General features: G+C 61.1%; 1 protein-coding gene across 4 annotated transcripts in view; it reads right to left on the bottom strand.

Annotated features, from left to right (window-relative positions):
• The window catches only part of CBFA2T3 (CBFA2/RUNX1 partner transcriptional co-repressor 3), a 29284-nt gene extending 6343 nt beyond the window's left edge, over positions 1-22941 (bottom strand). The window contains exons 1-5 of one of the 4 annotated variants that reach the window (XM_082062797.1): positions 22580-22941; positions 4247-4393; positions 2806-2883; positions 1540-1781; positions 1079-1168 (exon numbers count right to left, since the gene is read on the bottom strand). In XM_082062797.1, the coding sequence (XP_081918923.1) occupies positions 1079-1168; positions 1540-1781; positions 2806-2883; positions 4247-4393; positions 22580-22649 (627 nt within the window). In that variant the 5' untranslated portion in view covers positions 22650-22941. Of the gene's footprint in view, positions 1-1078; positions 1169-1539; positions 1782-2805; positions 2884-4246; positions 4394-14479; positions 14771-22579 lie in introns of those variants that run through there. The other 3 variants (XM_082062796.1, XM_082062799.1, XM_082062798.1) reach the window with 3 other exon arrangements.
• Between the last annotated feature and the right edge of the window lie 1487 nt (positions 22942-24428).

Below are 24428 nucleotides of genomic sequence, written 5' to 3'. Positions count from 1 at the left end.
CTGGCCAGGTCAGCCACCTCTGCCACCCTGTCCATGGGGTGGTCACCCTGGGGACCTGCACCCCAGCCCAGAGGAGCCCCCAGCACATCTGGCACCCTTGGTGTGTCCTCCTCTAGCACCATGGCTCTAAGGAGCTCATGGAGCAGCAAGAATGAAGCAACAGAGACCCCATTTTGCCCAGCTGCCAGCTCTGGTTTGCTCTTCAGGCAGCTGAGCTGCAGCCAAAGCCCCTCCATGGGACACATTTATGCCAGAGACACACACTGCGGTGAGTGGGACAGACCCTTCCCTTCCCTGGCCCAGGGCAGAGGTAACAACCCCACCAAAACAAGTAAGATCCCCTGAATCTGGGCAGCATGCCGAGGCCAGCTTTTTGCAGTTAGGATAATGAGAAACATCTGGAGCTGGCGGTGGGAACAGCTGGGAGCGGGGTGCCAAGGCGGCTGCTTGGCAGCGGGACAGCGGGGACGGCTCCCAGCCGAGCCATGGGGCCACCAGCCCCAGCGGGACCCCACAAGCCATGCGGCTGGGGATGCACTGTCCCCTGCAAAGCTGCGCAGGTGGACGAGGGGGCTCTGCTGTCCCCCCTGCCTCTACTTTCCCCTGCAAACTGCCCTGGCAGCTTTGCAGGCAGATTCCTGCGGCGAGCGCGGACCTCTGCACTGCGGGGCTGGGGAGGGAGAGGTGGAAAAGGGGCTTTTTTGCACTTTTTTGTTATTCCTTTGCTAACAGGGGACAGCCGACACCCGGCTTGAACATCTGCCGGCAGCGCCAGTGCTGCCAGGCAAGCCGGTGATCGGTGAATCCCTCCGGAGCAGGGTGACAGTGCTGAATCAGCATGGAATTAAAAGGCAAATTTTAAAAAGGGGATTTTTAATGAATTGCAAATGGTTCCCAGCTGGGCCAAACCCCTTGCATTATTGCAAACAGCCCCGGCCTCGTGTGACTCCACACATGCAAGGAGCTGGGTGTGCAGGGAGGACACGCCTGCCTGGGTGGGGACCCCAAAGCCACCCCCCAGACCCCCTTTTGCCAACACAAACCCCGATGTCCCTGTGGTGCCCAGGCTGGGACCCACCTTGAGGAAGGGGATGACGAAGGGACGCAGTGGGAAGTTGGTGGCCTCCTGGAGCTTGGCGTGGAACTCCTCAATGGTGAGCGTGGAGTTCTGCGGGGACAGCCTGGGCTCAGCCCCTGCCCTCCCCTCGCACCCCATGGGGATGCTTTGCTGCTTCTCCCCCAACTTTCCCCATTTACGCTCCTCTGCTGACTCTGCCACGCTCAAGGGAAAACCACAATGGAGGGGAAAACCATGCTCAAGGCTTTGCCAGCAGCAGGGACTCAACCCTGAACCATGCCATGCAGATCCCAGGAGATACTGAAAATACATCCTCCATTTTTCTCAGATTTAGGTCAATCCAGCACCAATAGGACCCTATTTTTTTTCCCGTTTAGCAGCATCCCCATCCCAAAAGCAGAACAGAGGATCCCCAGACATGGCATTACCCCGCAAGCTCCCCCTGTGCCCGATGGACGTACCACGAGCCCCAGGACGAGGGTGCGCACCCGCTCCCCGATCTCAGGGGAGATGTCATTGCCGAACTGCTGCAGCGTGGTGAGGAAACGCTTCAGCTTGGAGAGCTGCCGGGCGCCGCAGGCTGGGGGGAGCTGGTGGGTGGAGAGGGAGGCAGTGGAGGAGGTGGCCGGGCCATTGCTGAACCCATTGGGGGTGGACGGAGCCCCATTGATGGCAGTGGGCGAGTGGCTGCTCCCGTTCATCACTGCGAGGAGAGAGGGGGATGAGAAGTCAGAGCAGGCGGATGTGTCCTGGCACCATGGGGACAAGGCGGGGATGAGGGAACTGGCGCATCCTGCTGGGTACCACAGGGCTGGCAGCACCTGCCACGCGTTGGGATGCTGCTGCATCCCTGCGGCCACATCCTGGACTGGTCTCTGGTGCCGTGAGGGGCTGTGGGGAGGGATGGCATGCAGTGTATGCCTCAGCACAGCAAGGGCCTGATCCGGCTCCTCGATGTTCAAGCCACCCAAGAGCACGGGCTCCGTCCTGCGCCTCCGGGAGCTGCTCAGCTGCCCCAGGGAGAAGCCACGAGCTGTTTTCCACAAAGCCCAGCCTGGTTTGCAGCACCCCAGCACCTCTGGCTCCACTGCCCAGACAGGGAGGACAGGAGCTGCCCGCAGCACCCTGCACCAGGGGACCTGGGGAGAGGACATCTGGGGATGCCAACTGGCAGTGTGGCAGGTCCCTTGTCCTGCACGAGCCCCCTGCACAGACCGCGTGAGCGCAGGGACCTTTCTGTGACCAGCGCGGGCAATGGCACCTGTCACCCCATTCCCAAGCACACTCTGCTTCACGGCACCCAGGCATGCACCGCACCTCTCCCCGCGGCACCCAGCTCCTAGGATGGCACTAACCTTGTGCTGCCTGCGCCGCCCTGCCTGCCCTGCCTGCCCTGCCTGCGTCGGCAGGCTCCCACTCGCTCTCCGGCCGGGCAGGATCAGCCGCCCGCTAAAGAGGTGCCAAAAATAACCCATCGGCCACAACTGCTTTTATTCCTACAACAGGTGCGTTACTAAGTTAGACACCGCACATGTCCCTCCGCCGGGACAGGGATGGGGTTCGCATCCCCGTGACCCACCAGGTCAGGGAGCGGGGCTGGCACGGGGGAGCACACCCTGCCCAAGCCCCCCCCACGGCACTGTGCCCTCCACCAGACCCTGCACCTCCCGGGGGGCTCTGGCTGCCGCTCGGGTCTCTCATGAGAGCGGATGTTTCATTTTACTTACAAAGACAGACCATCGACCATTTCAAGCAACCATGAAAACGGCCGTGAGGCAGAAACGTCGGAGGGCCAGCGTCTCGATCTGCAAGCAAAATAAAACACGCTATGATGAGAGAGCAGAGGGGGCAGCTCTCGGCCAGGGGGTCCCTGCAGGCAGTGCTCCTCGCCGGCGAGGACACACATGCTGTGGGTGAAGCTGCCCAGACCCAGATGTGCCAGGGATGGAGCCGGGTCCCTGCATCCCAACGCAGCTGGGGATGCTCGGCTGCTGGACATGGTCCCTGCATTTCAGAACAACCCCTGCGCAGCTCCAGTGCAAGGGGCATTTTGCAACATTTCCCCAAGACCAAGAATAACCAAAACATGGTGGCGCTCCAGGACAAGGCTGCCCCTGCATCCCACGCCAAACCAAGCTCAGGGCTCTGCATCTGCCACTGGGCTGAGATTAAAAAGCAAAACCCCTCAGATCGCAGCTCAGCGCAAACCCAGTTCTAATGAGAGGGCATCTAGCTGGGGAGGTGGCAGGGCCGTGGCGATGACAGCGGCTGTTGGGGCCCTGCGGCTCAGGGGGGGCATTTTGGAGTGTTTTCTTCCCCAATGGCGTTTCTAAGCGAGAAGCATCTACGAGCAAACCGCCTGCACACACGTGTGTGTCCAGGACATGACCCAGCAGAGCCAGAGCAACCACTTGGTGCAGCCACCACTGCTCTGGCCAGGGGAACTGCTCAGCCCCTGCCCGCCCAGATCCTGCCCCATGTGTCCCTTGTCCATCCATGTGCTGGGTTGGTGACACCAGCACAGGGGCTGATCCCAGGTGCAACCCTGTGGGTGCAGAACCAGCCCAGGTGCCACCAGTGCAACCAGCGTGTCGGGGCTCCCCCAGTTCAACGATGCTACAGAGACTGAGGACTCAAACCTTGAGTCCCCATCAAGTCCCCTTGATGCCACCACACCATAGCCTGGGCAGGGCAAGGACATCCTTGCTGCAGCAGCTGGCTGTGACGCTCCCCTGCCACCGACGCTCCCCTGCCACTGTTGGGTGCCACATGTGGATGGGCAGGCCAGTCCCCATGTGTCTGGGACCCTGGACGGGGCCAGCTCTGACCTGTGGGGACAGCCCCAGCCCACAGCATCCTCCAGGCGAGAGTGCCCAGGGCCACGCGTTGCTCTGTGTCACCACCCTGTGACCAGGACATCTCTGTCCCCAGAGATGGGGACTGGCACTGGGCAGTGCCGCGGTTCTCCCCACGGGTACAGGCATGACCCGGGGCTCAGGGTGCACAGCCAAAACCCTTCTCCAGTGCAAGGATGAGTAACGTCACCCACGGTGTGGCAGCACCACACAGGGCTGCAGGGACACTGCTGCAGTGACTGACCTGCAGGCAAAGAGAGCCGGGCAGCCCCCCTGCCTGTCACCCCGTCCCCGCTGGCAGCCTGGTACTCACGGGTGTTTGGCATGAAGGACGGGTGGCGGGTGGCTCCCTGCGTGACGGCGGGTGGTGGCGGCGGCATGCTGGGCGGCGTGGACCTGGACTGCGTCTTCACGTCGGCCGGCGAGTCGGGCATGGTGGCGGCCCGCGTCTCCGCGGGATCTGCGGGGAGAGGGCACGCGGCGGTGAGGGGGGTGTGCCAGGCAGCGCCGTGTTGTCCCCATCAACAGGGGCTGGGGGCAAAGGGGACCCTTTAGGATCTCAGGCTGCCCTGGGCATCTCTGCTCCCCAATGCACGATGGCAGCAACCCTGCGCAGAGCTTGGGCAGTGGGGACAGTGCCTGGTGTCCTGTGTGCCCGCAGGACAGCGACCAACCTACTCATCTGCACAGTGGTGGGGACGATGCCCTGTGCCCGGCACAGATGCAGGTGGTGGGGCCAGGGCAGGGCACCACTCTGCCCGCACAGCACCAGCTCTGCCCCATGCACGTGTGTGTGTCCCGGCAAAGCCATTGCTGTCACCTTGGCACCCTCCTGCCCATGGCTCAGGAATCCTTGGCTGCCCATCAGCCCCTGGCTGTCCACAGCAGCTGTGCCCAGGGCCGCTGTAATCCCAGGTGGTATATTTTGTGTTCACTACAGCCCATGCTCGGTGGCAGCAGCAGTGGCAGGACACACACCCCCACTGATGACAGTCCTGCCACAGCGCTGGGGAGCCCCGCGAGGCACCGGGTCCCGCACACCGGGGACACGGGGCTCCCTGCCATCACCTGCTGGGCTCCCCCACATCCCTCCCACTGCCCTGCAACCCCACATAACGCCTGGCAGTGGCATCCCCAGGGGACACGTGACAGCACCGTCCCCTCCAAATGGCGGTGATACAGACCCAGTGCAAGGTTTTGGCCCCACGGCTGCCACACTGGGCGGTGACGGGTGGCCCCAAGTGTGGGCAGCTGTGACGATCCATCAGCGTCCCCAAGCCTGTGCCGCCACCACCACTGGCCCCAGCCAAAGAAGGAAGAGGCAGCCACAACCGTCGCCCGGCCGCGGGGTCCCTGCTGCGCCCCGGCACGCTGCCCGCCCGGCACGGCTGATCAGCACTAATCTAATATGCATGCTTAATCTGCCGCAACTGTTGTGAGATTAATTGAACCCTGCAAGAGCACATTGTCCAGGCTAAATAAAACCAGGGCCTCATCCCGAGCAAGATGCTATCAGGGCTTGTGTTGCAGCCGACGCTGCGTGCAGAGGACGGGGAGATGGGAGAGCCAGCAGCAAGGGCCAGACTCTCGAGCCGTTACCACCCTGATCCCACAGCACCCTCCTGGGTGGATCCAGCACCACAGAACATCCCCTCGATGGGGGTTTGAGTCTCCTGGGGGACACCATAATCCTGCAGACACCTGGATGCTCCAGTGTCCCCTTCCTTGTCCCCTTCTCCCACTCCAGCCTCAGGAGAAAACTCAAGACCAAGCAGCATCCCTCCCCATAAAACCATGATTTCTTTACAGGGCCTTCCAAAATAAATGGTATGTTTTGAAAAACACCTTTTATTTTCCTTTTCATGGACATGCCCATCTCTGGGCAAGGCTTCTGCAGCCTTCCAGGCTTCCCCCATCAATCAGCAGAGCAGAATCCATCTCTGAAAGCAGAGGACGAGCCACAAGCGTGCATAGAGCATGACCTGGACTGGGTGGCTGCAGCTGTGCAGCTGCAGAGCCTTGATCCACCGGGTGCCCACACGATCCTGCATCCCATTGCTGCCTGCATCCCCATCCCTGCCTGCATCCCATCCCTGCCTGCATCCCTGTTCCCATCCCCACCCCCCTCGCCGTCCTGACTCCATACACATGCTCACACTGAGGGGAAAACACGGATACACTCGTTCTGGCACCAACACAGCTTTTCCACAACTTCCCACTGGGAGGAAAGTTTCCACAACACTGGGCAAACACCCGGGGAAATGGGGCCTGGTTGTGTTTTTTCTTGTCTTTTTCTTTTTTTTCCTCCAAGTCATAAATTTTCCCTGAGGTGTTTGCAACCCAAACATCGCTGTGCGGGCACAGGGACAAGGGACAGCGCCAAACCCGATGGGATTTGTCAGTGCCCAGGCCCAGAAATGTCCAAAACAAACAGAGTCCGGGATGCCCACAGTATCTGAGCACCAACCCAGGATATTTGCAGGATGGGACGAGCTCCATGGTGGGTGAAGGGGATTTCAGGGGGCATGGGGCAGCCCCCCAGTACTGCCTCCAAACAATAATTCCCCAACATGACTCCAACTCTGCTGGAATTATTTTTCTCTTTTTTTTTTTTTTTTCTTTCTTTCTTTGGGGTAATTTGTCCCAGCTGCTCAGGGCTGTGTCTGTTTTCCTCCATCTGGTTTCCATTAGGCCTGTGCAGCCCAGATGAATAAGTAATAATATAAAAATAAAAGGATTAGTATTTTCTCCTTGGCTGGCGGGAGCGGGTGTCCCCCACCCTGCCTCCCGGGGCCAGCACATGCCAGACCCCGCACACCCTCGCATGACCCTGAGTCCCCCATTTGTCGCACTGAAGGGTTTAACCCCCGGCACACTGGCCCGGGCACTGTCCCCGCTGTGGTGACACCCCAATGCAGCTCCTACCAGCTGGTAAAGCCCAGCTTGGCCCTGGCTTGCCTGTGGCACTTGGCAGCACCACAGGGGTCAGGGTTTGTGACCCCATGGAGTACCGACGACACCCGAATTTCTCACACTGGTTTGTGCATCGCTCTTCCAGGGTGGGAGCTGCAGGAGACCCCAATAGTTGGTCCTCTGCCCCTCCAGAGCTGGGGCAGGGGGGCTGCTCAGCTGTGTACTCCCCAGTGCTGGGTGCTGGAAAGCACTGATGCATGGCCCGGTGCAGCTGTGCACACACCAGTAGGCACCAAAATATGGGATCGGGCAGCTGTACATGCCAGGGGGCACCAGTGCACAGCACCGTACAGCCATGCACGCTGGTGGGCACCAACACGCAGCATCCTGCAGCCGTGCATGCCAACAGGCACCAACACACAGCATCCTGGAGCCATGCATGCTGGCAGACACTAGTGCACAGCATTGCACAGTCCTGCATGCAAACAGGCATCAACCATGGCATCCTGCAGCTGTTGCACAGCAGCAGGGATCAATGCACAGCACCACGCAGCTGTGCATGCTGGTGGGCACAAGCACCCGGCATCCTGCAGCTGCACACGCTGGCTGGCAGATACCAGTGCCCAGCACTGGCCACACCAGTGAGCAGCCCCAGTACCCAGCAGCAAACTGGGCAGCCGGTCCAGCCCAGCGTCTGCCATTTCCCACAGCCCCAGGGAGCCTGTCCCACCGCTGCAGGCTCTGTCCCAGCCCCAGGGTGCCCATCACCCCTGGGCAGCGAGCACAAGGAAACAGGTTGCCCAGTGAGGTGGTGGATGCCCCATCCCTGGAGACATCCCAGGCCAGGCTGGACAGGGCCCTGAGCAACCTGAGCTCAGGATGAAGATGTCCCTGGTCATGGCAGGGGTGGCACTGGGGGAGCTGGGAAGGTCCCTTCAACCCAAACCATCCTGTGATTCTGTGATCCCGCACAGTCTTGGGCAGGGCCAGGGAGTAGAGTAGCTGGGCATGTGGACAGGGATGTGCCGGCCCTGGCCGGCTACTCTCCTGTCCCCTCCACCTCCTCAGGCATGTGGATCGAGAGGACAGGTAGCTGCCCTGGCTGTGGCCATCCAAAAGCTCCATCTTCCCACACTCCTCCCTTCCCAGGCTGGGCAAGTCTCCTCGGGCAAGGAAGGGGTTAAAAGGGAATTAAAAGACCAGCATCCTTCATGCTCTCCAAATGGCCACAAATGAAATCCAGATGCTGGAGGCGACGTCTCCTGAAGCCAGGCTGCCTCCGAAACAAAGGCTCCTCAGCTGCCGTTGCCACCAGGGCCAAGAACAACTCCCTGATAAGAGGGCGAGGGACCGAGCTGTCCCAGCTGGAGTGTGTTAGGGACGCAGCAGCACCGGCGGCCAGGCAGCCGCACTGGCCACGTGCATGGCAGAGGTGGTGGGAGCTGCAGGGCACCGTCATCTCCCTCCTCCCTTGCACCCATCCTGATCCCCCCAGGGATGCGGTGACAATGGGGTAGGTGACAGCAGGCAGCTTGGAGGTGGCTCATCCCCAATTGTACATGGAGGGGGAGAGCAGGACAGCAGCTGTGGGATGCTGGGGGGTGCTGAGGGACTCCCAACAGTTATCCCACTGACAGCCTACCCCATGCACACATTTTGGGGAGCTAGGCTGGCAGGAAGTGATACAAGCCCCAGCATTCATTGGCACAAATGAAGCCTTTTAAAAGGGAAGCCAACTAATTAAACCCTCTGCACAAGATGTAAATGACCCGGGGTTTGGCTGGCTCCAGGCCCAGGGAGGAACTTGCACGGGAGCTCGGGAGCTATGGCTGCAGGTCATGGCTGCCACAAGGACAACAGGACATGGGTGTGCCCGGTGGTGCCAAGGGAGCGCTGGCAGAGGGGCCCAGCCCTGCCACGTACCGTGGCCCTGCCTGCACTCCTGCAGGCAGGGATGGTCCTGAGGATGCTCATGCCCAAGGGATCCTCATAGCACAAGTCTTGCTCTGCCCTGCTCCCCCAGCAAGGGGGACGGTGGCAACCTGGCCCAGGATGGGCAACAGTGCTGTGCCAGCCAACCCACAAACCTGGGCATTGTCCCCCGAGCTGAGCAGGACCTGCCATCCTCACACCGCTATGGCAGCCCTTGGCACCACTCGGCGAGCCAGCCTTCATCCCTGCCATCCTCGCCTGGCCCATGGGTGCACTGGGATGGTCCTACGCTGCTGGGCTGGGACACTCGCCACTCACCCAATGCCAGGAGTAGCACAGGTTGCACCATGCTCAGTTTCCATGATTTGCTTTGTTTTCCCCACAGCCCCATCGCATGAGCAGCCCCCAGCTGTGCTGCCTGCTCCGGCGGTGCCAACAAACACCCTGGGTACAGCCGGTGCTGCCGGGGGACACACCACAGGACATGCTCCTTGCTCGGCTCCAGGGCAGCCAGTTGGGACCCCAGCCACGGTCCCCTTCCACATACCACACATAGTGTCCCAGCTCCATGTGGGACATCGGCACCCAGGACCACACTCACCTACACATCCCAAACCAAACAAATCCCATTTCTCCAGCCACAACCAGGCAGCCAAGGGACCCAAACCCACTGCCTTGGCTGCGGGTTCCATGCTGGCAGGGCCAGCCGGCTCCTGCGCGGCCAGGAAGGAGCGAGATGGGTTTGATTTTCCTCAAAACAACAACAACAAAAAAGCTTTCCCTTCCCTCCCCCCCCCCCGCCCCCCCAAAAAAGCACCCTCTCTGTTTTACAAGCCTTCATTTGCTATTGTTTATGTAAACAGGTAAATTGTTTCGTATCTCAATTAAAAACATCTGCCACATAAATGAATACCAATTAACTCATCCTGTTTTTAATTACTCTGTTAATTACACACAGGCAGCAAAAAGGATGGCAGGGGAATAGGGAAAGCATGCTTACAATCCCTGCTTCCCACCTTGCTCTTGGCAAGGATCCGAAATGTTCCTAAATAATGATGGATGAAGGTGGCTGGTGAAAACGGTGGCTTGTGGCCAGCTCCAGCGTGGCAGCCCCTCCCTGGGCACCCTGCAGGGGTATTTCCCAGCCCCCTCCCCAGAGGCACCACATCACCCCGTTTCGGAAACCCCAGGCCCCATGGGACACGCCAACGCCACCTGCGTCATCCCCCGTGCTGGTGGTGACCGCGGCACAGCCCGGCTGGCTTTCCTGGTGCCAGCCCCACATTTGCTCTCAGAATGTGTCCCCGGGGAGAGAAACCTCAGGATGCCAAAGCACATGGGGAGGATGGAGGAGGGTCTGCAGGGTCAGCATCCTCATGGACCAAGCACATCCTCGAGGTGCCTGGGCCACCCCCAAGACCCCTTGTGCTGCCAAGGGGCATCACCTCTGCGTGGGCACCGTGGGGTGGATGGCATCTCCCAGCAATTGCTGAGGGACCCCGAGTGCCGTCGGCCCCTCGCCCGCCCCCCCCAACTGTGGGAAACTTTCCAAGCGAGCAGATGGGGCAGGGGAGCGGCGGCAGCGAGGAGGAGAGCAGAAAAGGCTATTTTCTCACGCTACATATTTTACAAGTCGAACATTTTGTGCATTTCAGCCTTGCCTGGAAAAGCATCTCGGGCTCAGCCCCGGGACTCAGCGTCAGAGCCTGTGAGTCAACAGCAGCGGCAGCGACGTGGCCGGTCGGCGCAGAGAGAGCCCGGACAGCGGGGCTCCCCCCCTGCAGAGAGTCTGGCTGAGGTGTCCCCCTGACCCAATGATGCTGGAGGAGCATCAGGATGGGCCAATGACCCCACCAAGCCCCCCCAGCATGGGCACAGCATCTGATGCAAACTCTGCCTGCAGTGCTGCTGTCTGAGCCGTCCCGTGGCAAGGGGGGTGGACACACACACGCCCTCACTGCTCCCCAGCTGCCTTGTGCTCCTGGAAATTAAATATACTGGGAAAACACTGGGAGCAAACAGAGTGCCGTGTTGCGGGGCTGGGGCTAGCCCCCCGGGAAACACCCATATCTCTGCTGCAATCCCCCTCCCCGGTGCAAGGGCTAGGGTGCATCACTGGCATGACCATGCTGGAAGGGCAACCGATCCGTCAACATGTTGCCAAAGGGGCTTGCCAAAACCATCCCAGCCCCCTGAGTGCCTGCCCCAGAGCTGAGTGCTCTGCAAAGGTAGGGACAGGTTCAGGCTAAAACACCCGCAATGTGCCATTTTTGCAGCCACTCAGCCACATGCACAGGAACACCAGTGCCCAAAGGTGGCCTTGGTGGCTGAAGTGGGGACAAGTGGTACGAGCAGCCAAGGGACTCGGGGCATTTTGGAGGGAGAGAGCAGCTGGGGAAGGGGAAACATTCCCGTCCACACGCCAGTGCTGGCGGGGAGCTCCCAGTGAGGTCCCTGCAGCGTGGGAACGCCGAGACACCGCCAGCTCCCCAGGGACCCCGCGCCGGATCCTGCTCCACAGACGCCAGGATGGTGATGGCTCCGAGGGGGTGCCGGACCCAGCCATGCATCCCCACAGCCGCTCCTTTACTGACTCTTTGTCTGTTTTTTAACTGCATGTTCCATTTCAATGGGATTTTGCTCATGTGAGATTGAATCAAACATCACAGGAAAAAATATCAATGAGAATTTTGCAAAATAAACAGGAAATCCCTTGGATGTTCTCTGGAAACATTGGTCAGCATCTTCCAAAGGAAAGCTGCGGGCTCGTCAAGGTGGGGTTGCCCCTGGGGAGCCTGAGCGCGCTGGGAGGGACAGCAGAAAACAAGCTTCAGGAAATCTAAAAATAAACCCCCAGCCGGGCAATGGCACTAACACCAGCAATGCCCGGGCAGGGGGGTCTCCTCTGTGCCACCAGCCTGGTCTCGCCTGTGCCAGCCATCGCAAAGCTTGCGAGGACTGGTCCCAGCTTGGGGACTCCTCTTGTCTAAATCCAGCTTCTGTCCCTGGGCCAGCTTGGAAAGCACAAGCCCGGGCTGCAGCATCTGACCCGCATCCCCTCAGCCCCAGCAGCTGCGTTTAAGCCCAGCTTTGCACTGAGCTCAGCAGTATAATCCACTGACCCCCATTAAGGGATGTAATAAGCGATGTTTATGGGGGTGCCTCTCCTTCCCCGGGGGTCCTGCGGCACCTGCAGCACCCTGCAGAGCCTCTAGACCACACTGGGGATTTAAGCGGCTGCCAGCAGCGAGCGGAGCCGAGACCCCATCTCCACGGCAAAGCCAACACCACGCAGCCACACCACCCGCATCCTGCCCGGGGTTTTCCATGCCTGCAAACAGCATCGGCTCAGAAGCAGAAATCTGGGGAAGAGACACAGGGGACACCAGCAGAGACCCGCCAGCCCCCAGCTCCTGCGAGACCTGCCAGAGCCCCCTCCCCAGCACGCTGGCCACTGAGCTTGGGGGTGCTGAGAGCGTTGCAGCGACAGGCAGAGCCCGGGGAGCTGCTCGACCCTCCCAGCCTGAGGCAGGGCCGAGCACTGGAGTGTTTTTCCATCCTGCACCTTGGAAGTTCCTGATGTCAGAGGCAAATCCTGCACCCACATGAGGCTGCCCTGCCTGAATCTGGCACCCACCCCGTGCCAGCCCCCAGCGCCACGGGAGAACAGCCTCCCCCTCACACAAACATCTTGGCTTTTCCTCCCTACAAGCCAGCATTTGCAGTCCCACGTTTTTCAAACAAAACACACCCGACATCTGGCCATCCCCGGGTAAACCCTTACCTGCCCGCACAGACACCGGCCAGGAAGCAGCAGGCAGGGAAAAACCCCTTTGCACAGCCGAGTCCATCTCCACTTCCTTCCCCAGCCACAGCAAAAGCAACGCTCAAAACTTCTCCCTGCGTGGAACCGTGCAGAGACCTGCCTCATCCGCCCCAGGAGCCGCAGGCGCTCGCCCCGGGAGGCAGCTCAGCCTGGGGGCTCCTCACCCCAGCACCGCGGACGCCGGGGCTCTCAGCATCCTTCCTGGCTGCTGCTCTGCACTTGCCGAGGGTTTGGGGACGGTTCCCCCCACATCTCCGTGCCTTGTACCATAGCAGAGCTCACCCCACTGCAGTGCCGAGCAGACGGATGTTTGCAGAGTGTCTTCAAGTCACTCAGCAAAGGAGAGGAGAATTAATATTCCTTTTAATTAAAGGCAGAAAAATCTCTTTGTTCCTGAACAGAGAGAAAACAACAGAGGGAAGAGCTCAAAAGCTCTTTCTAAGCTAGAGACGAGACCATCGCTTAGATTCAAAGACACTGTCAACATGCACGTGACCTCAAAATAAAAAAAACAAAATGAAACCCAGCAGCGGCAGCAGCTCCTCTCTGAAAGCGAAGGAAAGTTGCAAAGTTTTTCTTGGCTAATAGGGGAAGAAAAATTCCAACAAAAGGTGCGTTTAACCAGAGAAATGCTCTGCAGTATCCGAAGGCACCATCCAGCGGCGAGGGCTGCGCGGGAGAGTGCCGGAGAGAGCCGGCTGTGCCCCGGCTCAGTGTCACGGCGGAGCCACAGCAGAGCGCGGTGCCAGCCTTGCTCCATCGCTACACCGACAGCATCCTCCCGGCAAAGCAAGGCCGGAGCGGGCAGCCGGGCACGCCAGCAAACGCTGCTTAATGCAATTCTGAAGGGAAAGCAGGAGCCGGATGGTGATTATGGCTGCGAAGATCAGAAGCAGGACACTGCTGAGGCTGGAGCTGGAGGCTCCCCGAGCCAGCCTTCCTTCCCAAAGCTGCATCCAGCACAACTGTCACCCAGCACACGCGAGGACACGGTGTGTGTCACCAGCATGGACCCACATGTCCTTGTGTGCAAACACATTGCTGCAGCTGGAACTTCCCAAACTAGCCCTGGGTTTGCTGGAACTTCCCAAACCAGCCCTTATTTCCTCCCCACAAACTCTGCCGAGTGGATCAGCTCCTTGCCATGAAATGCGGCTCCATCTCTAAACTGGCAGTGGCCGGAGCGGGATGTGGAGCCAGCGGGCTGGAGGTCCGAGGAGGAGGAGGGATGCAGGGATGAAAACGACTTCTCCCACCGGGCAGAAGTCGGGACCCACGACTCGGGGGGGTTTGCTGCGGTGGGGTGGGCACAAACTCGCGTGGGTTTGGGGATGCTGGGCCACCCCACGCTGGCCCGGCTCTCGGAAAGCGGCTGCTGGTGATAGGGAGGGAAGCGCAGGCAAAGCCCCGGCGTGAGCGCGGCGGGTGGGAGCGGGGCCCACGGTGGCGACAGAGCGCTCCTGCCCGGCCTCCGCCGGTGGAACCGTTCCGAGCGCTGCCCGCTGCACGGACGGCGGCCCCGATGCCCGCTCGCCCTGGCTGTGCACCCGCTCGCCTTGCCCTGCTCCGCCGCCGCGGCGAGTCCCGGGAGCGACCAAGCACCGGGACGGAGACAGCGCGGCGGCGGGGACCGCGCTGGCTCGGGCACCGGCAGCTTCCCCGACACCGAAAGCATCCCCGACCGCTGCGCATCGGGAGCATCCTCGGGGCACCGTGAGCCTCTGACTCCCCTGCACACAGGGAGCACCACCCGAGAACCGAGAGCCTCCCTGAGTCTTGCGCACCGGGAGCAGCCCCCCGGGCACCGGCAGCATCCCCAGCACCTCTTCCCTCGGAGCCTCCCCGTCCCCGTTCCCGGCCGCGGACGGCACTTACCGTCCTGAGGTGTGGCGGCGGCGTGAGGTAAGTCCCAAGGCAGGGGCCGGCAGGAGCGGGCAGAGCCGGTAGCGGCCCCCGGCGGCGGCCCCGGCCCGGTTAAGGCCGGTGCGGGCGGAGCGCGGCCCCGCGGCGGCGGCTGCCCCCGACACCTGCCTGCCGCCGCTCGCCGCGCCCGGGGCCACCGGGGGCCGCCAGCCCGGGAGTCAGGGCGCTTCCCCTCCCCCCGGAGTGGGGGCACCGGAGAAGCGGGGAAGGGCGGAGAAGGAGAAGCCGGTAAATCCGCGGGGCCGGTTCACCCCCTGCGCGCTGCCCGGCGGCGCATCCTCCGGCGCCGCGTCGCGGCCATGGGGCGTCCGCGGCCGCGCTCCGTGCCGGGCCGGGCCGCCCGCAGCGCCCGCTGCTGCCGCCGCCGCTGCCGCCGCGCCGCCCGCCCGCCCCGGAGTGAGCGCCGCCCGCTCGCGCCGCTGCCTTAGACGGTGCCTGCACCACGCCCGGCAGGGGGCGCCCCGCCGCCGCCACCGGAGCGGCGACCCCCGGGGCGCGCGGCAGCGGAGGGGGAGCGGGAGGTACGGGGAAACGGGGCTGCACGGCAGCGGGGAGCTCCGCGGAGAAACGGGGCTGCACGGCGCCGGGGAGCTGCACGGGGCAGTGGGGGATGCACAGGGCCTGGGGACTGCACCGGAACCCGCGGGGGGCTGTGCAGGGGGTGCACGGGGTTTGGGGGCTGCGGGGGACTGGGGTTTGCAAAAGGTTCAAAGATCGCAAGGGGTTGGGGGCTGCTGAAGATGGAGGGTTGCAAAGTGTGGGTGGGTGGCTACAAATGTTTTGTGGATTTACAAGGAGTCAGGGCTGGGATTTGCAAGAGGCCGGGTGTTGGTTGTGTGGGATGGGGGGCAGCAAGGGGATGGGCCCAGGGCTCGTCTGGGGCCGTGGGAACAGTCAAGGAGCCCTCGCTGGGACTTGCAGGGGATGGAGCAGGGTGGGGGTGTTTGCAAGGGGCTGGGGGGCAGCAGGGGGCCGGAGTTGTGGTTGTTCAGCTTCCCAAAGGCCTGAGGGCTGGGGTTGCAACAGGAACAGCCACACGTGCAGCCACAAACACCACAAGCGGAGCACCTATTAGCACTCCATGGTCCGTACACCCATCCCTGCCTGGTCTCAGGGTACCCCCCACCCTGCTCGGCCTTGGAGGGGCTCCCTAGGGTGGCTGTGCAGCACCAGGGCTGTGGGAATGCCAGCGGGGCCCACCCCTGGCAGTGGTGCATGGCAGCGGTGCATGCCCGTGCATGCATTTGCAGGGCTGCCTGCCCCCCGGCGTGCCCTTCCTGCATGCCCCATGCCAGCTGGGGGGAGCACTAAAAATTTCCCTCTCCCTCAAAACCTACTACGATGTTGTTGCTTGCTTGTGCGCCGGGTAACGCAAGCCCTGCTAATTTCCCTGCGAGCCGAAGCCTTGCCTCTTTGCGTAATTACTCTGCTTGGCAGCTGCCTTCCCTGTGCGAGTTGCTGTGCGGAGCCTTTGCTGCCCATATGGTTGTTGTATGACTCATCCTCGCCTGCTTCCCAGGGCTTGGGCGCTGGGGACTGCGGCGGCCCTGCCAGGCGGCGAGTCACCGCTGCACGGCTGTTGCACAACCACTGCTGGAGTGTTGGGTGGCACCTCTGCTGCAGAACCGCCGCACGGCCACTCGACAGCCAGTGCGTGGCCCTGGCGTGACCGATGCACAACCACTGCGCAGTCACTGCAAAGACGCCACAAAGGCAACTGCTGCATGGCCACTGCATAACCATCATATAACCACTGCATGACCATTGCACGGCCAGTAAATGGCCATTGCATGGCCAGTAAATGACCAATGCATGGCCACTGCATGACCATTGCACAGCCAGTAAATGACCATTACATGACCACTGCATGACCATCGCATGGCCAGTAAATGACCGTTGCATGGCCATTGCACAGCCAGTAAATGACCATTACCTGGCCACTGTGTGACCATTGCACAACCAGTAAATGACCATTGCATGGCCACTGCACAGCCAAACTCCCACCTACATCACCCCACTGACAGGGTTGCAGAGGGGCAGTGCTGCAAGACCCCAACCCAGCCCCCTCCACCCCATTCTTGGCCATTCTGACCTCCAGCTCCAGTTTTGTCCTGCTTGTTCCCCCCAAAAGCTGATGTGTCTTGTCCTACTGCTCTCACAGTGGCCCAGCACCAACATCAGGGGAGGTTCAGAGCGTTTCCCTGCTTCATTGGAATGAGCAGGTCTGACTTTTTCATACCTACACCGGTCGGCACGGTGTGCGCACGCTGCACAGCATCACACCCGCTGCTGCTGTGCACCCTGCCTGAAGCACTGGGGTTGTCCCTGTTCTTGTCCCTTCCTGCGCTGCCCTCATTCCCCATGGGACCATTTTCAAGAAGCTTCTTGCAGATGAGTGTCATGGCCCCACCAGCAGTGGAGGAAAATCTGCCCCCGTGCGCAGCTGCACACCCGTCCCGCCGCCCCCCCGGCTTTGCATAGACAGCACAGCATGGCAAATGCAAATACTGGCGGCATGCACATTTGGACACACGGTGCACGGGACACACATCAAGGCACCGGGGAGCACCAGCCACCACCAAGGCAGCCTGAGAGCATCCCCATGGCAGAGCCCCTGTTTTCTGGGGTGCCAGCACAGGGCTCCTTTGGGAACAGGGACCTGACCATGGAGGTGACAACACTCTTGGAGCTGGAGAGGTCGTGGCTTTTCACGGTGGGTCTCTCGCGGGGACCCGCCAGGAAAAGCCACGACCTCTCCAGCTCCTGGTTAATCTGAGGTGTAGCCGAAAGGTGCTACCAAATCCCTGGCAAGGTGGCTGAGCTGAGGCCAAGCATGGGCAGGAGGGAGCCATGCCGCATCCCCCCTGGCAGCGTTTGGGTGGCAGGGTCTGCTTCGTTTCTATTCCACGCGCGCAGCCTGTAATTTTGGTCTATTGAAGTCATAATTCACTACTGTGAAAATAAACATTTGTGTTAGCCCGCTTTATTCGGCGAGACTCGTCTGAATGTTAAAAATTTCCTGCTGGCGTGCTTGCACATGGCCTTGGCCACCAGGACAAAGTCCTGGCATCCATGGCTGTGCCCATGGCCACCTCCTTGCACACCTTGGGCAGGACCTCAGCATCCTTTGCACTCCGTCCCCAGGGATCCCTAGATTCCAACAGAGAGGAGATAGGGAGAGAAGTGAGCCAGGGATAACGAGGGAGCTGGCTACTGCAAGATACAAGTAATATAAAGGTAATATTTTGAATAAAGCAGATAGAGTCTAGCACCCACTCTGGACCCTTCCCTGCCTGCGCCTGTCCCTTGTTTTATTTGCTTGAGCTGTTTTGTGGGTGCTCCCACTTGCTGGGGGGATGCCCCAGCACCCACCCAGTGCCATCATCCCCAGCAGGAGGCAGGAGGATGCCCGTGCCACCCTCCGGCTGTCCCCATCCCTGTCCCCATCCCTGTCCCTGCTCAGCCCCGGGCACGGCTGGCCCCAGGGCTCCTCGGGTTTCTCCCTGCTGGGTGCAGTGGGCTGGTGCTTCCCCTCTCTATTTGCATCTTCCCAGCCTTTATCTTTCTCCCAGTCTCTGTATTGCTGCAATTACAGACACTTTAAAACACAATGATCTGGCTGTTAGCGTGATGGATGACAGAACCTTTCTGTCTGGTTTAAATCATTGCCGCCAGTGAGCAAACTTCCCCGGCTTAACCCCTTCATGCCCCCCGACCCGGGCTGGTGGCTGCTGACCGGGCACTGCCCTGTGCCCCACGGCCACGCACCCACAGCACGTGTGGGTCCCATGGGTAGGGATGGAGGGGGATCTGGCATCGCTGGGGTCAGTGCTGATGGGGAAACGTCCCCCATCCCTCAGCTCCCCAGCTGCACGGAGTGGATGTGGCACAGTGGTACACATGATGGGACCAGCCCCACTTGGGCAGAGCCGGTGGCCCCGCTCTGCTGCAGTGGGAGAGCGGGCCAGGAGATGAACACCTGCTGAGGCCCAACAGCCTCCCTGGATCTGTCCCAGCCCCGGCCTGGCAATCCTTCCCCCGGCAAATCTGGAGCCGGGGCAGGATGGAGCCCTGTGGTTCCCACCCAGCAGAGAGGATGGAAACTCCGGTGACGAGTTGGTGTCGGTCACGCCGGTGCGTGATTGATGGTGCAGCCTGCGACAGCGCAGGGATCTGCTGCACATGCTATGGCGATTCCTGCTGCCTTTGTTGTGAGGCACCAGCATCCCCTGTCACTGCACATCCTGCCCTGCGCCTGCCAATGCCACCAGTGCCCCCCCATGGGTGTCTGGGTCCTGCAGGATGGTGTTGGTACCATCACCCATCATTCCTGCTCGGGGGACCCATGGGGAGGAGGGATGTCCTCCATCTCTGCTGGGAGATGCTGCACCGGTGATGCTCAGGGAGATGCTGAGGACATGGTCCAAGCAAAGGGGGTCCTTGCATCACAGCCTGGGGACAAGGCGGGGGACACCAGGGCTTGGCACAGTGCACACCAGTAGATAAGGTGTTCACTGAAGGCAGCTGAGGGCAACTGGCACCAACCCTTGCAGGAAATGGTCACCACCATGCGCCAGCCAGGCCCCCTATCTGCCCGCGCACATGACCCCAGCAGCTATCGGGGCCAAGCAGATGGTTGGGGGACAATGTCGTGGGTGCCACTGGCTCACGCTGCTGCTGGGGCAGTCCCAGCCCTGTGCCACACTTGTGCCTTTGCAGCCACCACGGTGCTGGGGTCTCTTTTCACACCTCACGGTGCCCAACCATCCATCCTGACCCACCACCTCTCTCCCTGTAGCTCTCGTTCAGCATCCTGCATGCCCCCATGTTGTTCCCCTTCTCAGCCCCCACAGCTCAGGCTCGGGCTCAGCCCTGTCACTTCCCCATGTGCTGGTAAGAGCTGATTGCTGTTCAGGCTGCATCCCCCCTTCACCAGCCTCAGGCTTTTTAAAAAAGCCCACAGTGGTGGTTTATCAACCTTCCCCCTCGCCATGCTGGTGAATCGTCCCCTCACCGGCATGCTGTGCAGCTGGGAGCTGCAGCAGACCTGCACCCGAGGGCACCGGCGGCCCCTCCACTGCGCCGTGCTGGGGGTCCTGCCACGGCCCGGCTCTCGGGGAGGCTCGTCTGGAGGTGAAGGCACCGAGCCGTGCCGGCACTCAGTTCTGCTGTGCCACAGGTTTCCTGTGTCACCCCCAGTGAGTCTGTCTGTCTGTTTGGGTTTTTCAATCTCTATCCTCTCCTTCCCAGAGAATCCCCGGTGCCTCTCTGTGGTTCTCACTAGATGTGGCTGTGCCAGCGGTGCCTGCCCAGAGCTTGGGAACAGCATGGGACAGCTCATGGGCAGTCGCACCATGCAAAGCCCCATTTTGCACAGGCACCCATTTGCTCAGAACATCCCCATGAGGTTACCGTGCTCGGGAGCTGCTGGGCCGGGAAGGATCAATGTATCCACGATGGTCCCATTGCCCTGGCTGCATCCACAGACTCAATGGTCTGAATCTCAGCACCTAAATCCATCCTGGAATGAGCGGTGGGAGCTTGGCTGCAGCCCCCAGTGCTCTTCCCTTGGCATTTTTCTTGCAGCAGGAGCCCCGGCTGGCGTTTCCCTGCGCGTTAATTCATTGGGGAATGCGTGGGGGAGATAAGGGGCTGGTGGGGAGGCAGTGGCCGGTGAGGACGGCTTGCCTGCCCGCCAGCTATCGCCTGTCGCAGCTGCATCCGCTACGGTGACATCTGCTCAGCAGGAAGTGCCGCTCAGCAGCCTTGCTGAAGAAAGGGGGTTCATTTGCGCCTGGCTTCCCTCTGTGCCCACTCGTGGGGGTCTCCAACCTTGGGGTCACCCCCGCAACAGCCACCTCAGCCCCTTGATTCCTCAGCCAAGGGCTGGAAGGAGCAGTCCCCTGGCTGTCACCGCCGGAAGCAGACCTGGAGGCTTTGTGGCTTTTGCACAACTTCCACAAACATTAAGTAAAAAAAAAAAAAAAAATCCAGTTTTCCTGCCTGACAGATTCGTTCCTGCTTTGTGGCATTCAAAGGGAAACCAGCCCCTACTGCTTATCATTCCTGCTTACCCTGTGCTGCAGGCTTCAAAAAATCACTGGCTTGGCTTAAATACGGGGAGACTTCGGGATATGGCACCATTCTCTGGGTGCTTTAAGGTTTTGAGGCTGCTGGGGGCCAAGTTTCCAGCTTTTCTTTGCCATGGGGAGGCTGAGCTTCCACAAGAGCCACATCCTTGGGGCCTGGCCCCTGACACTGCCTGGGGATGCATAACCTTAGTGCGATGCCAAGGCTTGGAGACCTGGGAGCATCACTCAGCCCCACCGTGGGCAGCCCCACTGGGGTTAACCATGGGTTCACGTCCCCCTTCTCCCCCACAAACCAGGGGTACCTGCCTGCTTGCCATCCCTCCTGATCCCACAGCCTGCAACTGCCTGCACCGGGCTCTTTAACGATGGGAATGTAATTAGCTTGCATCGCACTTACAACACCTTGCATCCCTGCAAAAATCGATCACAGCTAGTGGGAGGCGGTGTGGCGCAGCCTGCCGTCACTCCAGCCCACAAGGAACTTATTTCAGGCCCCCCCCCGGGGTCAAAATGCCCCAGCACTCAGCTCTGGCCACAGGGAGGTCAGCACCGATCTGTGCCGTGACACAGGGAGCCTCAGGCTGGCAGTGGGGACGTCTGGGATTCGTTACAAGGTCCAGATGCAGTGGGGGACGTTGCGGATGTTTCTGGCCACCTGCATCGTTTCAGAGTTCCCAGGCTAAAAGCAGGGCTTGTTATCAAGAGCAAAAAATGTGCCACCTCTGTTGTATTTCATTTCCCTTTCTCCACCTCTTCCCTGCCCGCTGTGCGGTGGAGATAACAGCTCTCCGCGCCGAAGACAGAGCACGGGGCAGGCAACGGACTCACCAGCCCTATCACTGCCTTGCCGGCCGCAAGGAAATCAGGAAGTTTGCAGAGATATTTGGCCAACAAAATAAACATTTCTCCCCAACCTCCTAACCGGCAGCTCGGCAAGCCCGCAGCAATCTGCACAGCTCCCCTGGCTGCAGCCATCCGGTCACGGGTGCCCGCTGAGCCGCTGCGGCATCGCCCAGCTCCCAGCGCCTTATCGGTGGGTGCCCCTTGCTGGGAATGCACCGGACGTTGCTGCGGGTGGCAGGTCTGGGGACAGGGACCCCAGTGCAGCTCCCAGCCGCGATGAACTGGCACGGCACGATGGGAGCAGCACCCAGGGTGCACCCCAGCCACTGCCCTCCCCCCTGTCCTCTCTGCATCCCCGACTTGTGGGGTGTGTGCCAGGACCGGTGGCAGGGCAGGGGGCTGCGGCTGGAGCACCGTGCTGGCAGGGAGTGCAGCATGCAAGGGGAAGCGAGGCAAAGGGCCAGTATTGTTCACTTGGGACAGACAAACGCCGGTGACTCAGCCGGCAGTCACTTTCCTGCCTGTGCTGGGCACAGGCCCTGGGCCCCCCTGAAATTGGTGGCGGGTTGTGGAATGCCCCTCACCCTTTGCATGGCCACTGCTGGGGGGATGCTCCAACACAGAGCCACGGGATGCCCTGGTCGTACAGAGCCTTGGTGTTGCCATGGGGTGGGATCCTTACCCTGGTAGCACAAACCTGCTGCACGTAGGATGCAGCCACTGCCGGAAGCCAGCATGGGAGCATGGTCCTGAGCCACACGTGAGCCACTGACCCGAGAATTAACAAAAAACCCCAGTAAACAGAGGACTGAAACTTTGTAAATGAAACCTAACCATGGCTGATTATTCATTATGATTAATTGCAGAGCAGACTCTGAATGGGTCCCTGGGCCAGTGAGTTCACGGTGCCCCATGGTGCTGCAGGTTTGGCCATGCCCTGGCTCCCTGCTCCCGCCAGCTGGTCCCCACAGGGATGCACTGATGGGCGCCAGCCATGTGCTGCCCTTGGGGAGCACCTGTCCCCCGAGGCTGCGTGTGACACTGGGGTGAGTCACCTGCATCACAGCATGGTCCTCAGCCACCCACCACCTTCCTCCCACTGCTGCCTCTGCCTTACCTTGGCTGGTCCTGCCCGCTGCCCTGGCCCAGGAGAGGTGGTCGTCCTGCTTGTGGGGTCCCCTGGGCATCCTGGGGGGGTGTCAGCACCCCGGTGCTATGAGCCTGGCAGGGGCTGGCACAGCCAGCCTGCTCCCACGTGTCGGTGCAGGAGGGAGATGCGGAGCACTGGTGGGGTGCAGGGTGTCCTGCCCTGCTGCAAGGGCCCTTCATGTGACAACCGGGGTCGGGGTGGCAGCAGAGCCGTGTTCCATGGCGAGGGGGAAGGTGAACAGCTGCCGGGCAGTGATAATGCGGCGGGCGGGGGGAGACCAGGCAGCTGCACCCGTGTCCTTCCCCAACAGGAACCATCTGTGACCAAGCCCAGCTCTGCCTTCCCTATCAGCCATTCCGCTCTGACTTCCCAACAACTTCCCCTTCGTGCCGGCTTCACTTCCTCACTGTGAGGGGCTGGCGCGGTGCAACTCGGCACCGGCAGCACCATGCAGCATGGCAGCACCCGCATGGTGCAGCATGGCATGGCACAGCTATCATGGCAGAGCACAGCTGTCATGGTGCACCTTGGCATGAGCAGCATGGTGCAGCACGACACAGCAGAATTGGCATGATATGGCACGGCATGGCTGGCGAGGGTGCAGCTCAGCACAGGCAGCACCATGCAGCATGGCATGGCATAGCCAGCATAATGTGGCACAGCGTGGCATGGCATGACACGGCACAGCTGTCAAGGTGCAGCGCTGAAGTGACATGCCAGTGTGGTACAGACAGCATGATGCAGCCCAGCATGGCATGGCCGGCATGGTGCAACACAGCGTGGTGCAGGATGGTGCTGTGGTGCATCGTGTTACTGTAGCCTGTGCCACATGGGGATAGCTGCAGCACAGCGTGGTACAGCCTGGCATGATGTGGTGCAGTCTGGCACAGCACGGCTGCTGCAGTGTAGCACACCATTGCCAGCATGGCGCAGCCCAGCACAATCAGCACGCTGCAACACTGAGGGCTCACTGCCCTTGCTGCAGCCCTGCGACCCGCTGACCCCTCTGCCTGGGGACAGCCATGGGGACAAGGATGTCCTCTGGCTGCTGCCAACACCATGAACTGCAGCTGCAGCATCAGCACCGGGCATGAGCCAGACGGGCTCCATGTACCAGCCTCCTCCAGGCATTGCCCTGACCCACTCGGCACTTGGGATAACCCCCCCGGCGAGCGCTGAGCCCCTCTTTGCTGTCCATCCCTGCACTCCCACACCAGATACTGGGCTTTCCGACAGCCGCCAGGGAGAGAAACAACTTGTTAGAAAACTGAAAGGCAGCTCCGGGCTGCAGGTGGGAGGGAGGAAACGTGTCCTAAAAATACAGCAGCGCCTGCACGGTCTCTGAAGGTGGCTGAGCAGATGGCATGTCTCGGCGGCCACCTGGGCTCTCGCAGATGGTACTCGGGGCTCCCCGCTTCATGTCCGTGGCCTGGGGCTCCTGGATGGGGGACAATGGCAAAGGGGCAGTGGAGGATAAATGGGAAGGAGGGTCCCAGAGTGTGGAGGTGAGAGGTGCTGTGCTGCGGGGACACAGGCTGCAGGCAGAGCGGGGTGAAGTGGGGTGTCACTGGCAGGATTTGCAGCATCTCTGTCCTCTGGGTGCAGCCCATGGCCCCAGGGGATGGAGACCACAGTCTGGGTGCTGCAGGGAGATGAGGGGAAGCCCCAGCATGGGGCCAATGCACCAGGGGAAAGGACCACATGGCCACGAACCGCAGCCCCAACCCAGCCAGGGCTGCACGCTGGAGGGGGGATGCTGTAGCTGCCCCCAGCATGCCATGGACCTGCATCCCGTATCCCAGCGATGCTGGGGGAT

The sequence above is a fragment of the Streptopelia decaocto genome (genome assembly GCF_964273445.1).
Source record: "Streptopelia decaocto genome assembly, chromosome: 11".
NCBI lineage: Eukaryota > Metazoa > Chordata > Aves > Columbiformes > Columbidae > Streptopelia > Streptopelia decaocto.
Note: the sequence above shows the minus strand (reverse complement) of the source record. Positions and strands in the feature narration are given on the sequence as shown.